Source organism: Achroia grisella, unplaced genomic scaffold, assembly GCF_030625045.1.
Source record: "Achroia grisella isolate CSIRO2021 unplaced genomic scaffold, CSIRO_AGI_Agris_v1 utg461, whole genome shotgun sequence".
NCBI lineage: Eukaryota > Metazoa > Arthropoda > Insecta > Lepidoptera > Pyralidae > Achroia > Achroia grisella.
Window position 1 is genome coordinate 51,245 of NW_026712871.1, and position 16,692 is coordinate 67,936.

General features: G+C 32.9%; 1 protein-coding gene across 1 annotated transcript; it reads right to left on the reverse strand.

The window, feature by feature from the left end:
* Positions 1–6,220: 6,220 nt before the first annotated feature.
* Positions 6,221–16,001, reverse strand: LOC131845307 (uncharacterized). Its single transcript, XM_059194352.1, has 7 exons — positions 15,757–16,001; positions 14,063–14,170; positions 13,550–13,662; positions 11,981–12,052; positions 10,557–10,671; positions 9,863–9,989; positions 6,221–8,569 (listed from the first exon to the last, which is right to left on the reverse strand). Exons 1-7 carry the CDS (start codon positions 15,828–15,830, stop codon positions 7,937–7,939), a joined length of 1,242 nt encoding a protein of 413 aa, XP_059050335.1. The 5' UTR covers positions 15,831–16,001; the 3' UTR covers positions 6,221–7,936.
* Positions 16,002–16,692: the final 691 nt, after the last annotated feature.

The window sequence follows — 16,692 nt, forward strand, 5'->3', positions numbered from 1 at the left end:
TTGAAGTAATTATAATAATTACAATTAGACAATTTACACAGCGCCATCTAGTCCCAAGCTAAACAGAGCTTGTGTTATTGAGTACTAGATAACTAATATAAATACATTCACAATATAGATAGAAAATACCAAAAAAAAACAATCATACTGTTGAATACAAATATTTGGTTTGTGTTAGGAATTGAACTCACGACGTCCGGAAGTAAGGTTGAAAGAAGAATCGAAAAGAAGTCGAAATAAAAAAAAAGTACATAGTTTATAAAATATAGCTTAAAATGTACATAAATTTTACAAATAATAAATTCAAATTAGTATGAAAATTTTATTATTTATTATCATATTTCCACTTTGTTAATTTATGTATATTCTACCTTTTATTTTTAATATATATACCTTTTACAACTAATCCTGTATATATACATATATATAAAGGCAAAGTTCTATAACAGAAAATATATTTTATTATTGATTTCTGTCACTGTATAGCATTTTAATATATTTATATTCTAGTCAACAAGTTCTCCCAAAATTACAGCGCGGCAAATAGGAAGCTGGTAAGGGCTTCCGCTTGTTAATTTTTTACAGAAAGTAAATTCAAAGAACGGTCCAAATACATGTAATACAGTAGCAAAGTGGTTTTTAGTAGTAATGGCGTGAATGCAGCGTGGTAGGTTTTAGTAGTATTTGAATGGTAAACGCTACGAAAACCGTGGTAGGTTTTAGTAGCATTTACCATTCAAATGCTGCAGTAAGATGATAAATAAAAATAATTAAGTCAAGATGTACTGTAATTAATATGTAATACTATTTTTGCCCGCTACTTCGTTCGCATTACAAATTATATATTTATTGATTTATAAACAGAAACTTATATACAATTTCATACCAAATAATATGCACATGCCTAATATGATGGTTGGTTGAGTTATTTAAGAACATACAAATATTTTCACTACTGTAAGCAGAATAAATCATGAATATGGATGATTTATTCTGCATACACTGGTTTTCTTTTCCGGACTGCTCTAATGCTGTTGGCCACGGCTGGCCTTTACAGCTTCAGCGGACGATAGGTGGCGAGTGCAGATGGCACTCCAAACCAAAGGACTTATGGACCGGTTGAATGCCAACTACAACCTGATGGCTCAGGTCGTCGTAATTTCGATCCCTGTTTGAATTGGGCGGGGGATCGATCGAGGGCGTACACTGAATTAAATTATTTATTTCATGAAAATTAAGTTATATGTTTTCAAACATTTTTATTTTTGTTTATTTGGAAATTATATAAAAAAAGAATACCATAATAAGGCCAGAGTTAAAAACGCCCTTACCACTTGCTTTGCACTTGTAACTTTGTAAAATCATTGACATTATTATAACCTCCACACAATTTTTTTTATTTTTTGTCTACACTATTTGGCTATATATAAAATATAAGCATTGTTATGCGTAGTCTCAATTATAAAGGTTACACCAACCCCAAACCTAGGTAATATACCTACTTACAAACCTCAATAACTAAATTTATTACCCTCACTTGTCACAATGTCATACTTTATCAATTCTTCTTTGTCACACATTGTCATACTTCATCGATTCTTTCTTGTCACACTGTCATACTTTATCTGTCTTAACGTGTATCGTAATTTATGGAAGGTCGCCAAGAAACAAAGTGAAAATTTGAAACTAAATTTAATGTAGTACAACTTTTCTGGTCTAGTAATCAAATGACCGCGCAGTATGAAGCGTAAAAAATATATTTTCAATTTCTCACTTCACTTCTTTCAGATCAAATTTAATTAATTAATGGAACCACTAGCCAGTATAAAAACATGTATAGGCTTGGTGTAACTTTTACAACTCAACCTGTATAAAACCAGTTATTTACATATTTGTTAATAAAAAATAACTATATTGTAATTTATATGAAAAAAACCCCCTAATTTATAAAACTATTAACTATAGAAATATGCGGTCGTGCTTGTTAATTTTTATAAAAAAGTGACAAAAACACTTTAATATCTAACATTGTTTTGTAGTGTTGAAATCCAGACTTATATTGTTGTTGGCAGCTCTTAAATACTTATTATTTTTCATATTTGACGTTATTGTGAACTTCTTTGAGACTAACACACATATATCTTGGTTTTCTTAAATAATAACATATGATTCTCGTTTCAGTTATTAATATTATCAAGTTGTTTATTTCTTTGTAATGAGTAAAAACTCATTAAATAAAATACTAAACAGATTTTTATTCACATAAATAGATCTACAATCGGGAATAATATGGCCTATAATTTCATACGACGCCGCGGTATACAGTTAGTATAGTTTACCATTAACAAACACAATGTTACATTTTTAGTAGAGATCTAAACTATTTTTAAAATATCACTAAAATTCAAAGATTTGTAATATACCCGTGCGAACCAGGGGACGGTCGTTAGTTTATAAATAAGGGGGTAAATTACACAACACACTTTGTTGGTAATGACAAACAACACTACAAGTACAGGTGAATCAACTTAAAGACATTTTTGTGTTAAAATTCCGTCAAAAGTCCATTAAAAGTAGTTTTTGCGACTGTATAACACTCGTACAAAAAAGTATGTAAGTTGATTTGTCTGTACAAATAGTAATTTAAACACCATTAATATATTGAGAAATAATACTTAAAACTAATGTCAGAGCTCGATACCCAATCAGGAACGTTACGTGTTTCATAGTTTTGTATTAAAAATGCATACAGTCAAGGCGTTTCTGAGATATGAACGAGATAGCACTACATTGCCACTTTGTCTAACACAAGTATGTAAGTTGCTACTAAATAAACTGTATTCACATATGTTTGTAAACATGTACCAGCTCATTTAAGTATAAGAGCTGAGTTTCTCGTCAGTTCTTAGCTCGAAAGCACTCCAAACTGACGGTAGGTTTAATATATCACAAGAGTCCGTAATAGACCTACATGAATAAAGATTTGATTTTTAACTGCTGTAATGGATTATTTATTATATTACATATTGCGATAATAAAGAACTTTCATATGTTGGTATATTAAATTATTAAAAAAAAATCTTCACTAAATGCAAATAACTAATGACCTGTTCTGGAATCTTTATTCAGATTCCAGAACAGGTCATTAGTTGCACTTACCAAATTATACTCTAGAGAAAAACGGCAACGTTTATTAAAGTCCATTTTACAAAAATCGGTTAATTTGCATTTAGTAACGATTTTTTTTAAATTTATTAACGATATTAGAAACAGGAAATTCCATCATTATTGCAATAATAATTAATCCAATACTACGCATAAAATGAATGCAGATAATTTAGTTGCAACTTATATATATTTTAAATTCATTATTTCAAACTAATATTTTTTCCACCCAAACCGTGTCTATAAACAAAGAATAAATGATTGATCTTAACAGAATTTTCATTATAAAATGGTTCAGCAATGAAATCACTTTGATATTTAAAACAATATAAACATTATACTGACATTTATTTCTCTGATAAAAACCCAAACCTGGATTTAAACATAGTTTCCATTCCATCAGTTTTCATTATAACACTTCGATCGTAACATAATAGGAAATTAAACTACAACTGTGGCATCACAAACATTAGGATAAATGAAGCATGACAAATTTTTATATTACAAATTTTAAGCAAAATTTCTAACTTACAACTACATTTCTGTCAGTTCGTCCATTCGTTTATACAATACTCTCGCATACATTATTACATTGGACTCACTTACTGACTAGTTACGGGGCATATATAAACTACGTCACAACAATTTTACTGATTTTTAATCCAGGTGATAAAATACTTTTTTATGTTAATTTTTTTTTATGTGTATGTACTAAAATAAAAGTATGATCTTGTAACAGATTGTCAAATTAAAGTCATAATTTAGTGTTTTAATATTAAAATTGTAATGTGATCTCACCAGAAATCACTCGTAGAAAGGTCTTAGATATAATATTCACACAAAGTTTGTAACTTCATAGCTGGTTATTTGTGATACTCCCTCCTAGTGTTTTTTCTATATTGCTTGTAGACAGAGTGTAAACTAGTCAAAAGATCAATTTAAACTTTATGCTAATATAGATAAAGTCTGAAATATTTTTTAAGATAAGAGATTTAGAAATATATATGTTATTATTACCATCCCACCCCCATGTGACAATGTCACACTCTATCGATAATGTGTGACGTAATTTATAGATGGCCCCTTATGATAAACAATTGTTTATAAATGTGCAAATCACGATTCAGAAGCGTTCTTATATTGCAAGATATCGTAATTTAAATTAATTACCGAGACAAATGATTTAATTTTTGTTTGTATAATAAACTCAAAAATACTTGTCCGATTTTAAACATACTTTGACCTATAAACAGCTACGTTATCAGCTAGTTAAATTTCATTCGATACGATTCAACCAATTTATACCAGATTGAGTAACAAACACACCAACTTCCACATTCACATATTATTACGATTTTGAATAGCAATATTAATGAAAATAAAATCGTTAAAATATGATTTTTCATTGATGACAAAGTACAAATATGTATAAAACCATTTATCTAAGGATATAAGTGATTTCTGTAAAAGCGTTTATAAATTTTATTCAAACCCTTTCCTAATAATGACAACACTTTTTGAAAGGCCTATAATTTTCTAATATTGCCAAGATTTACAAGTAACCCTCATACATTTTAACCGCTGAGAATTCACGTGGTGAGTCCAATCTGTCCACATATATATACAGGATATATGGCCTCCACCCTGTATACTGTATACATATGTAGGCACCTGGACTCGCCTGTCGATGGCTAGTACTTACAAACTAAAAGTTAACAGTGTTCACCGCTTACGCCAGTAAAGGTACGAGTTAGGGGCCATTCACAAATTCCTTACTTCTGTTATTTTTTGACACCCCAGTCTTTTCACAGTTGGTCACATTTATATGACCACCTTAGATAAATCAGAATTTTAAATGTGACGTCATGAAATTGATGATGATTCAATGACCATTTCTACTCCTTTGCCACACAATGTCACATATTGTCCACCACCTTGCCTCCTTAACATGTGACGTAATTTATCAATGACCCCTTAGCATAGACGGCTTATCTACGATAACACTCAGCAGCTAAAGTGTTAATATAATATATGTATATATATATATCAGTTATGTTTACAAGTATCATTTCCATCATCACACATATTAATAAAATGCATTAACTAAAAATAAACGCTAATAGAAAACGGACTCTAAAGTTACTGTTTTTAAAATTGAATTTTCCTTATTATATATTTCAGTTAATGCAATTTATTCATCTTCCGAAGCATAGCGTGAGAATTATTACAAGTGTTTACAAGTAACAAATTATTTGCAAGCATACAAGTGACAAATCCATTACCGTGTACAATATGGACTAATATACAAAACAAGGTCAGTACTAAATTAGTACAAATATTTTTTTACATCAACAATAAGTCATATGTTGTTTATTTAAAGAAATACAACAAAAAATACGTCTACTGATACGTGGCAAATGTTTAAAAGAAGCTATATTTCCATAATTATATTTGATAAGTATTTTTTATCTGTACAGCATAGATTATATGTTATTATAATAAAAAATGAACCATACATTGTGGTTGTTGTAAAATTTACAGTCTCAATCAATGAGATATTATTAAATGACGCAACAGGCATACATTTCAATTTTAAAGGGACTTAATTTTCTAACGATATTATAAAAAAATCTCATTTGTAGCGAATAACTACAATTTTATATTACATCCCTCTTACTTGTTATTGTGTAATTATTTATTTAAATTAACATTTATTCAAAAGAGCAACAAGAAACGAGTATCTTGCTCATTCTTCATGTGATGAGTCGGCGTTCCGAACGAGTGTTAGAATAAAAACATATGACTATTGAGAAGTTCTTGTCAATACAAGCACTTTTGAATAGTCATTATTTTTTTTAAATTAATTAGTTTATTTTAATAAACAATATCTATATTTCTATTAAAGAACTATTAAACGAATTAACGAAAAATATCTATGTGGTTAATTTATATGCGGTCGAAGCGGTAGCGAGAGATATACCAGCGAAATCTGTCTACAATCTTCTAAAAGATCTTGGCCTGTCTAGAACTGCAGTGGATTCTATATTAGAACGTGTATCTAAAGCTGCACTAGCAGGCTCCTACCAGATTTGTGTGAGCAGGGAGAGAAACACTCCGTGCTCACACAAATCTGGAGCGGTCAAGGTGAATGTTGATGTACGTCGGGAGATGAGAATTAAACCTACACCCGGGTCACAAGCCCCGGGAACTGCTCGTAGTTTCTCTGCCACACGATGGACCAGGCATCCGCACCGTGAATTTATGGAATGTTAAGAATTCGTTTCTTATTGTGTAAAGATCATTAAACAGCTGCAATTGAGAAATTTGCAACTGTTCGTAAATAAATAATTGTAGCACTGTAGATTACAATACAATTGTGAAATGTTAATAACATCGTTAAGTAATTAATCGTCATATCGACCCTGGAAATGCATTAGCTAGAATATTTTCAAATATATAAATGACCATAAAAGTACCTCATATTTTATACAAAATTACATTAAATACTGGAGTAATTAATGTTGGCTTCAAGAAATATTAATATCTATCTCTATTATAGGATTTTAAATAATATTTTCGCAATATTTGAAATTCTATAATATTAAATGTACAGGGCTAGTTACAAAACGTACAATAAACTCAAAGATAATGAAACTAACAAAGTTTCACAAATAATAATGACCCGGGACAATTCACACAGCGCCATCTAGTCCAAAGATAGCAGAGCTTGTGTTATGGGTACTATATAACATATAGAAATATTTAAATACATTTTTTTTATAATTTACATATAATATATACACAAAAAAACCCTCAGACCGATACCATTTGTATCGTATTCAGAAATATAAATTTTGTACCGTGCGAGGAATCGAACTAGCGACAACTATAAAGCGGTATTGCTAAACTGTTAGACCACCGAGGCCGTCAAAGAAGCAAAGTTGAAAATTGGAATTTTAAAACCTATATACAAATTGCGCGATCACGTCATCAATTTATTTTTTTTTTTATATCACAGTGATGACAACATACGGCCCATCTTATGGTAAACGGTTACCGTAGCCTATGGAAGCCTGAAACACCAGGGGTGTCACATGTTACGATCTTAATATTTTCTAGAAGAATCTCATACTGTAATATCTAGAGAAAACCTTAGCTGGTAGTTCATTCCACAATCTAATTGTGGGCGGAAGGAAACTCCTCTGAAATGTCTGTCCGTGACCACTTAGGTTCTAAGGCAGAGCAGGGGCGGATCGTGAATTTGTGAGGCCCTGGGCTATATCTACTTAGGGGCCTACCTAATTATGTTACTCAACTAAAAAAAATACACCCACCAAAAACAAGCGACCAGAGATTCCCCGTTCCTTTCAATAGACGCGCACTTGCATGGATTGATTGATCTTATGATAGGTTTTTTAATATTCTAGATATTTTTTTATATACTAAATATCGTTTCAATGGGGGCTGGGGGCCCTTTGTATCCGGAGCCCTGGGCTGCAGCCGAAAAAACAAATAGGTAGATCCGCCCCTGGGTATGAGGATGAATACCTTGTCGCTAGCAGGAACTGCAATATTATGATTTATTTTTTGCGACTAGTGTCGTAGCGAAAGTACCTCAGCGTCATGAGTATTCTACCTGACATTTCTTTTGATATACTCTATACTGTATGAACAAAATAATTTTACAGACCTCATAAAATATTAATTCAGCTGCAATCCAAGATCGATTGAAATGTTTGTCTGTTGCGCCATCTATGAAAACAAATGAGAGTTAAGTAACAAAATCGTAACCGAGATATTTTTTATTTTTTCGCCGCACTCGAGCCGCTTTTTTATCGTCGTACTCCTCTCCATCCGGCTCGAAGGACGTCCTATCCTCCACGGCCCAATCGTCCTCACTCTTTATCCGTATCTGGTCCTCCTCGTGCACAACCGTGTACTTCTTTTTCTTCTTCTTTGCGGACTCGGTCGGCTCTTTACTTCTCTTCTTCGGCTGCCGATCTTCTAGTACCAAATGTTCGTACTCTTGGACGATATAGTTCTCCGGTTCATAACTGGTAGTGATTTCTACCCCAACTGATGGGTCGACATCGGGGAGAATGTAGTAATTATCATAATCCCCTTGTAGCGTGATCTCGTTCATTTCTGCTGTGAAGTGACGTTTTTTCTTGCCTGTATTGCAGTGTTTTATGTATGCATACTTTGGTCTGCTCTCTTCAGGTATAATATTGACCATCCATTCCCTGTTATCAGTGATAGGTATCTCTTTTACCTCTTCCATACTTATTTCCTGTTCCTCGGCGATTTCATATATGAATGTATCGGGTATGGTTGTGTCTTCCATGATTTGTAGCACCTCGTTCTGACTGGTTTGGGGTTCTGCTGATGAAGTCTGAGGTATTATCTGAAATTTGGTAACTGGTTATAGAAGAGACCGATGTAGTTTCGGTAGAGAATAACATGATGACCTTTTGCGGTCTAGGGGTTTAGTATAATGCTTTAATATCTGAAGGTCACGTGTTCCATACCCGAATCATAAATATTTACAAGGAATTACCAATTACTTTTTTTATATAAAAGAAAGTCTATGTACATGAAATTTCATTTCTATTCATTCAGGGGTTTATTCGTGAAATGGTATAATACAAACAGACACTTCTGCATTTATATCGGGAGGCATAGGCTATATTCAAATCATAATGAAATATTTCTGAAATTGATAGTGTTTCTGTCATATACATTTTTGATATAGTAGTAATTGTGTTTTTATTTATTATATGAGTATAATAAATAAAGTGTGGATATAACAAGAAAGTAAATTCGTCAATATTACAATAACTTTAATGATTATATTTACAAGGACATCAAGTTGTTACATAACGCGTCTCATGCGTTACCATTCCAGTCAGTCAGAGGTATTTTTTAAGTCACAATGATACTATTGAATAATTTTTTGTCAGAATTATTCAGTAGAATACTTTTTGTGACTTTTAAACACATCAGACTTACATTGAGAGTGAGTTAATTTGTCTAAGGGTGATAATGGAATGTTGCACCCGTCTGTGCTAACGGTATACGCTGGCGGGGCACCAATGGAAGACAATAGAACTTGCGTGAAGTCGAAGTGCTTCGAAAGAAAACTACCTATTGGTTAATTGCTGGTAAAACCACGGTAGACTAAATGGCCTGACTACATACTATCCCTATCATCCCCAACTGGTGCCCCGCCAGCATATACCGTTTGCGAAGACGGGGATATCAACCCGTAATCAAAACTGTTTGTGAAATAGACACGTCTAAAGATTCACTTTAGATGTGTCTTTTTAAGCAATTTTATTAAAATCAATTCAGTTGACAAAAATATATATCTATCGAGTACCTAGACAATTCACACAGCGCCATGTAGTCCCAAACTAAGCAGAACCTCTTCTTAGTTTGGGACTACATGGCGTAGTGTGCTGTGGCTACTCGATTACTGATATAAATACTTTATACATTTTTTCGTAAATACATACATAATATACATAGAAAACACCCAGACCGATACAAACAATCATACTCGTAAAAACAAATGTTTGTAATGTGCATCAAACCCGCAAAGCGGTGTGCTAAGCCGGCAGACCATCGTGGCGGTCAAAAATGTTTAAATAATAATCAAACGTACACATTGACATTATCAGTAAGATGATGTCCTCACCTCGATGATCTGTTTCGGGTCTTGCATCTTGGTGATGACCTGCTCTGACTGCGTGATGGATGCCTCCGCTTTGTCGGTTTCCACTCTGACCACCCACAGCTGCTTGCGTTGCAAATTCTTCAGTGAACTATCAACAAAAATATATAAAATACGAACTATTAGACGCGATATTGCTTTTTTTAGGATCTAATATATAAAATTCTCGTGTCACAGTTTTCTCCTGCGAAATTTGACCAATTTTGATGAAATTTTATATGTAAATTCAATAGGTCTGAGAATAGGTTTATAACTAATTTTTAAACTATAACCACTAGCGGGTGGCTAGTGGTTATAGTTTAAAAGCTCTTACTAAAATGTTTTTTTTTCACGTTTTATAATGTGATATTAAAACTAACCCCTATTTCTTTAATAGCGATTTCAATTTATATAGAAAAGCAATGTTTGCGGGGTGAGCTAGTTTATTTGTAAGATACTTATTATTACCCGCGACTTCATCTGCTTTTTATAAGATAATAAGTATAGGGTGGCAGTGGTTATCCTATCCAAGATGCTGACTTGTACACAGACGCTATATCTGCTCTAATAAATACAATAATAATGTATTTCTCTGAATATAGTTAAGTGTATATAATTACTATTAATATAACAGGTCTGGGTGAGTTACTAGTGTATATGATACTTGGTAGATACTCACAGGTATCCGAGCGTGTCGACCAGTTGTCGTACATTCAACCGCGAGACATTTTGCGGCGGCTCCTTCTTGACAGACTCCACGCAGTAATTGTGTTCCATGCGAATGACATCTACAGCTGTTGACAAGAAAATGTTTGGCGTTATTTATAATATAATAAACTATTGTGCACATTGAAGAAATACACTAAGATAAACAGCAAGTGGAGAATTAATAACAAAAGGCGGTCTTATATAGCTATAAGCAATTTCATACAGATAACCTAGAAGAGAGGACTAATGTATACAGAAAAGGGGATGGCACACACGACACACTAATTAAAAAAAATAAAATAAAAACCATTTTATTTTTTTATTTTTCGAGTATAGGTAGTCCTCGTACTTACAACATGTTAGGTTCACGAAATACGCAACGTAAATCGGAACGACGCAAGTCGAAACATATTTTTTTTGTATGTTCACATGTAATGCTACGTTTACATTCAGCCGCTTCTCCTGCCACTCGTGCTGCCGGAAATATTGCCGGGCGGCAACTGAGCGAGAGGGCTGAATGTAAACACACGCTGCCACTCGCGCTGCCAGACCTTTGACTCGCGCAAAACCGACAACCGAGAGAGCGCCGGGCAGCGCGAGTGGCACGGAAAGTATCGTGTTTAAACTCTCGCGCTTCTCACTTCCCTGCCCACTCGGGCTGAGTGTAAATTGGGCTTAAAACTCAAGGGTTAGTATCCAACAGGGTTAGTAACCGAAAGAACTAACTAAACAAGCACGGACATTGACCTCGTGACAAGTGATTTTACCTATGCCGGAAATAGAAACAATTGTATGTTTGAGGAATAGTGTCAAACATTGTTCGACGTAAGTCGAGAACTGCCTGTACTTCTATCTGTCGCAATTGAACATTATGTTTGTTAGATTCTCGTCACTGCATGCTCGGTCACATACATCTTACTCTACTTATACACGTTTGATAAGGTCTCTATTTATTTGATATAAAAAATGAGAACGGCTGAACCGAATTGGCTAATTTTAGTCTTGAAGTATTCGTGGAAGTCTAGGGAAGGTTTAAACGGTGATAAAATATGAAGAACTTGCATAGAGGATAGTAAAAACAATATTTTTTATGGGAACAAAACACAAAAATATTGTTTTGCGTTTAGAATTTATTGCGTAACCAAACTTCAAAATTCCTTTAATTTTGAGGCGGAATGGAGTTCATGGGGTCATCTTATTTGATAAGATCCTGAGGCATTTTGCGTTTTAGTCTGCGACCAGATTGGCTCAGTTTCATCAGTGTCTTTGTTGGATGATTTTTTTATTCATTCCTTGTATGATTTTGTTTCAAAACTTCTTGTTTGACAGTGTCACACGGACAGTACCACAGACGTGTCCTATGATTGGTAACCAGATCTGTGATGGTAACAGTACCTTTAGGAGTATTCATTAGGAACCTCTCAAATAGAGCCTGGTAGGTGTCACGAGTCGCCGCCTGGCCGCCGCCTGCAACCAGAGCGGTGGTCAGTGCAAAGCGACAGCCCTAGCCTAGTTTTTTTATTTGAATGGCAAAAAAGCTGACAGTCAAATTTTTAAGTGGGAACTATAACCTATGATGGAAATTGTAAACCCCAAAAGAATATGTGACACGTTAGAAAGTGATAGAAGTGAAGTGCATATATATCTGTACTGCTTACACAGTGTAGTCTTGTAATCTATGAAGTTGTAGAAAGTGACATACTGCATATGTGTATAGATGTATAGCACTAAGGACATTACGACTGTGGTACCTTATATGCGTTGCCATTCCAGAGAACTAAGAGGTTATGACTCTATACCCTGTAATTACACTGCCACATTTTTAACCGTCTTGGTAAAATGAAACTGAGTTGGTTCAACACAATTTTTTTAGTACGTTATTTATAAATGTTAGGTTTAACGAACCAGGATCCCCTTGGGGCTAAGTCACATAGTGTAATAGCCGCTTTGCTATCCCATTCTTACAATAATATACAAGAATGACAAGCCAAAAAAAAAATGCTGAGTGATTTCAGGAAAACCATAGCTACATATTCCACTGTCTTTCTAAGCATGGCAATGGGAATGAATGACCATAAATAACTATACTTATTTTTTTTATTTCAATCATGCCCAATCTACCTTTACCACCTTTTCTTTTTATTACTTTAACCAAAGTTTGTTTGGAACAGATTGCTTAAGCGATAAGACCGGCTTTCGTACTTTCTTACTCTGTTAATGTTTTTTGTTATATATTTCTAGTGCTATAACGAATACCATAATGACGGAAGAAAGAGTAAATAAGTAATTTGAAAACCTAACTTTACACCAGAGCCAAAAAACACTTAAAAAATAATAACTCATACCTATATGAAGATGAAAGTTGAAAATTGGTTAAATACATAATAATTTTAAACTATCTCGATAAATATATGACGATGTGCCTACACTTGTAATATTTCTGTCAACACTTGCAACCCTTCCATTAGTACCCCTCCAGATAACATAGATTTAAGTTCAGTGTACAGTCAGTCCACGTTACGACTCCGCGTCGAATGTACGCATTACATAGTATAAAACTAAGTAACAGCCGTTGTCTATTCGCTTATATATTTTAAACTACGCAACAGACTTTAATGTAGTTTTCAGTAATAGATAGTGTTTAAAGATGAAGGTTTATATGTATAATACATGCGTGTTATAGTATAGAACAAGTTGAGAAATTCAAAATTTTGTAATACATCTGTGTGTAGCCAGGACAGGTCGCTAGTTACTAATAACCCATGTAGCACACTATGTAATAAACTTACTAATGTACAATGAATAGTACAATTATTACACCTGTATACTCACTACCTACATACTATAATAAACAATATTATGTAGCGACACCTCATCACATCATATATAACGGTACAGTGGTGAGGTGATAACCATTACACTACAAGATATTAATTATTGAATTATAATTAATTAATTACAAACCTTTCTTATCAGCTTCCGTCTGGACCGGTGCCTCTTTCTCTTGAGGCATGAGCAGTTCAGGCAACATTGGAGAGTCGATCCACAGTCCCTGGGTGTCCAACTCAAAGTGGTATCTATATTAAAACATAATATAAAAATAACCATTACATATAATGTAATCCATGCTATCAGGTATATGTTGAGAAATTCTTATAGTAATAATATAATTTACTTATTTCTCGACGGTCGCGGGTTCGATTCCTCACGAGGTAATATTAGTAAACATTTGTATTCATTAGTATAATTGTTTTTATTGGTCTGGGTGTTTGCTATGTATATATTTATGGAAAAAAAAAAATTTCTGTATATTAGTATCAGATATCTAGTACCCATAACACAAGTTTTCGATAGCTTGAGTCCAGATGGTGCTGTGTGAATTATTCTGAGATTTAAAAAAATATATCTTAGTAGTTTTTAACCAAGAGGAAATTGGTCACCAGAACCTGTTGCTGGCTTCCAAGTCAATATTCTCACCCACACAGATGTAGGCTGACATGTCGCCAGAGGCACTCACTCTCCTCCTGCATGGCTCCCTCGATCCATTCCTGTCGCTTGCCATCACTGTCGTATGATGTGTTTGTGCTGAAAATGGAAAATATTTACTTTATTTATTTATTAATACTTTAATAGATAAATATAAATTCATATGACAGCCTTAGTGGTCTAGCTGTTTAGCATACCGTCTTACTTCCGATGGCCGCGGATTCCATTCCTCACACAGTACAAACATTTATATGATTGCTTGTTATTGGTCTGGATGTTTTCTATGTATAATATTTATGTATTTACAATATATATATATGTATTGTATCATGTAGCTAAAGCTTGTGTGGGAACTAGATAACTGATACAAATACATAGATACTTTTGTAAATACATACATAATATACATAGAAAATAACCAGACCAATACAAATCATCACACTCATGAATACAAATGTTTGTACCATGCGAGGAATCAAATCAGCAACCAAGGAAGGAAGGCTGTATGCTAAACCGCTAGGCCACTGAGAGGAGATAATTGGTGGTAATTAGGTTAAACATCTCATAGTCAGTAATATCATTTCAGCCCAGAAAATATCAACTGCTGAACAAAGGCCTCCCACAATAATGTGTTTATATTAATTTGTGGTATATTTGCCATGAATATCTAATTAAGCTGACTTGATGCTCATCTTGTCATACTTCACTGATGCCCCACTGTATACCATGACCACAGTTGAGAGCAACAATCCATTATCCATAAAACAAAATGCTTTTAGATCTTATTATTTTTACTGAATTAATCCATCCAGTTATCTCAGATATATTTTTAATATAAATAAGCAAGTAAGCAAGCAAATAGAAATAGAAATCTTTCATTAACATCTTAAAGTTCCATATAATAAATGGATTAATAACACTATATTACAGTACTTTGATTATTATGGATTATTCAGTTATATTTTTAATATCATGTATTATAATATTATTATTATTGTGTATTATTGTAGTGACATCATTAAACTGAATGTAAATATAGACAATTTACACAAAGCACAGTCTTCCATCAAGACTAGTAACCCCAAATTAAACACTATTCATGTAATGTTTAATGTAAATTGTAATAATGTTTAACAAAAATTGGAATACACTTGTATAAAAATGTATGTTGTACTCAAACAATGCAATCTTATTAACATTCGAGTTATTTGTTTTAATAATTAGTTCTCTATTATGTTTAACAAGGTCTTATAGAGGAACTAATAATTCAAAATTTGCTAAGTATCATTTAATTTATCAAAGATTAAGAATAACCAATAACACTATAGTACTCTGCACTGTATAATAGAAATTATTCTATACGAATACATAAATGGCAGTTTTCAACCACCAACCAATTATAAAATAATATTTATTTATTACTTTAATAAAAAATATATATATTATTCTCTATTTCTCTTAGAATTATTATTGATTTTATCTTAATAAACACAAGCCATAGTGGCAAGTACAAAAAAAAGCGGGAAATCACTATCTAATAGGAAGGACGCCCATTCAAACCATAAATACTGTATTCGACCATTTTGGGTGAAATCTTGCGTTTCGAGGTCACGCGTAATACGCCCCAGGGAAAAAGAGGTTGCAGGAGCTATTTGTAGGAGAAAAGTAGAATGTAAACAGCTTACTTGTAAAAGGAGAAGCTGCAAACCACATCGTATTCCAAATTGCAGCCCTCCACGACGCACTTTTGTGCAGTCATGATGGACCCTCTCTAAATTTAGGGCCACGCTATATCACATACTTAAACGAAACCAAAAATATCACAACATAACACTTAGCGCTAAAACTAACTTTCAAACAAACTAATTTGATGGATCTTTGGAAAATTATCAATCAAATGTCGAAAATGACGTGCTGTCACGAAAAGTCGAAAAATTTAACAAATGCCGTCAAACGCGTGCCATGAAATGGTGATGTAATTTTTCTCAATATTATATGCTAGCAACACCGATGTTCTTTTAATCGAATATTGGCTTGACTCGATTTAAAATATTAACATATCTACAAAACCGGAATTGTCTTTACTTATATATTAAAAAATATAATTACTGTGATTCATACAAATAATAATTTAATTTATTCAATATTATATTAGAGTTACTGTCTAAATTTACTTACTCGAGTTGACAACTACAACAATGAAAGTACCTAACTAATCAAAAGATAGAATTCCTTTATTAGAGTAACAAGTATCTAGAATTAAGCCTAAGCAGACAAGCGAATTAAGTAACAAATTCTGATCAAGACAATAATTTTCTTTCTTTAATATAGTGTAACTTTAAAAATAATACAAAGATTTATTTGTTCAATACTAGCTTTCGATTCGTTTTATAATATGTAAATATAAAAATAATGTTTTTATTGGAACTATAGGTTTTACCAGTTAAATACAAATAAAAACTATAACAACTATATAACATTTTAATTACTGGAATAATCGAATTGAATCGGAATCAGTAGCCGATACTCGTGTGTTGCTATACTAGAAATTTATCTATAGACAAATTCTTATGTTTTTAATTCCTACAAATATGTGTTGTCATGAAATTATATGGATACTG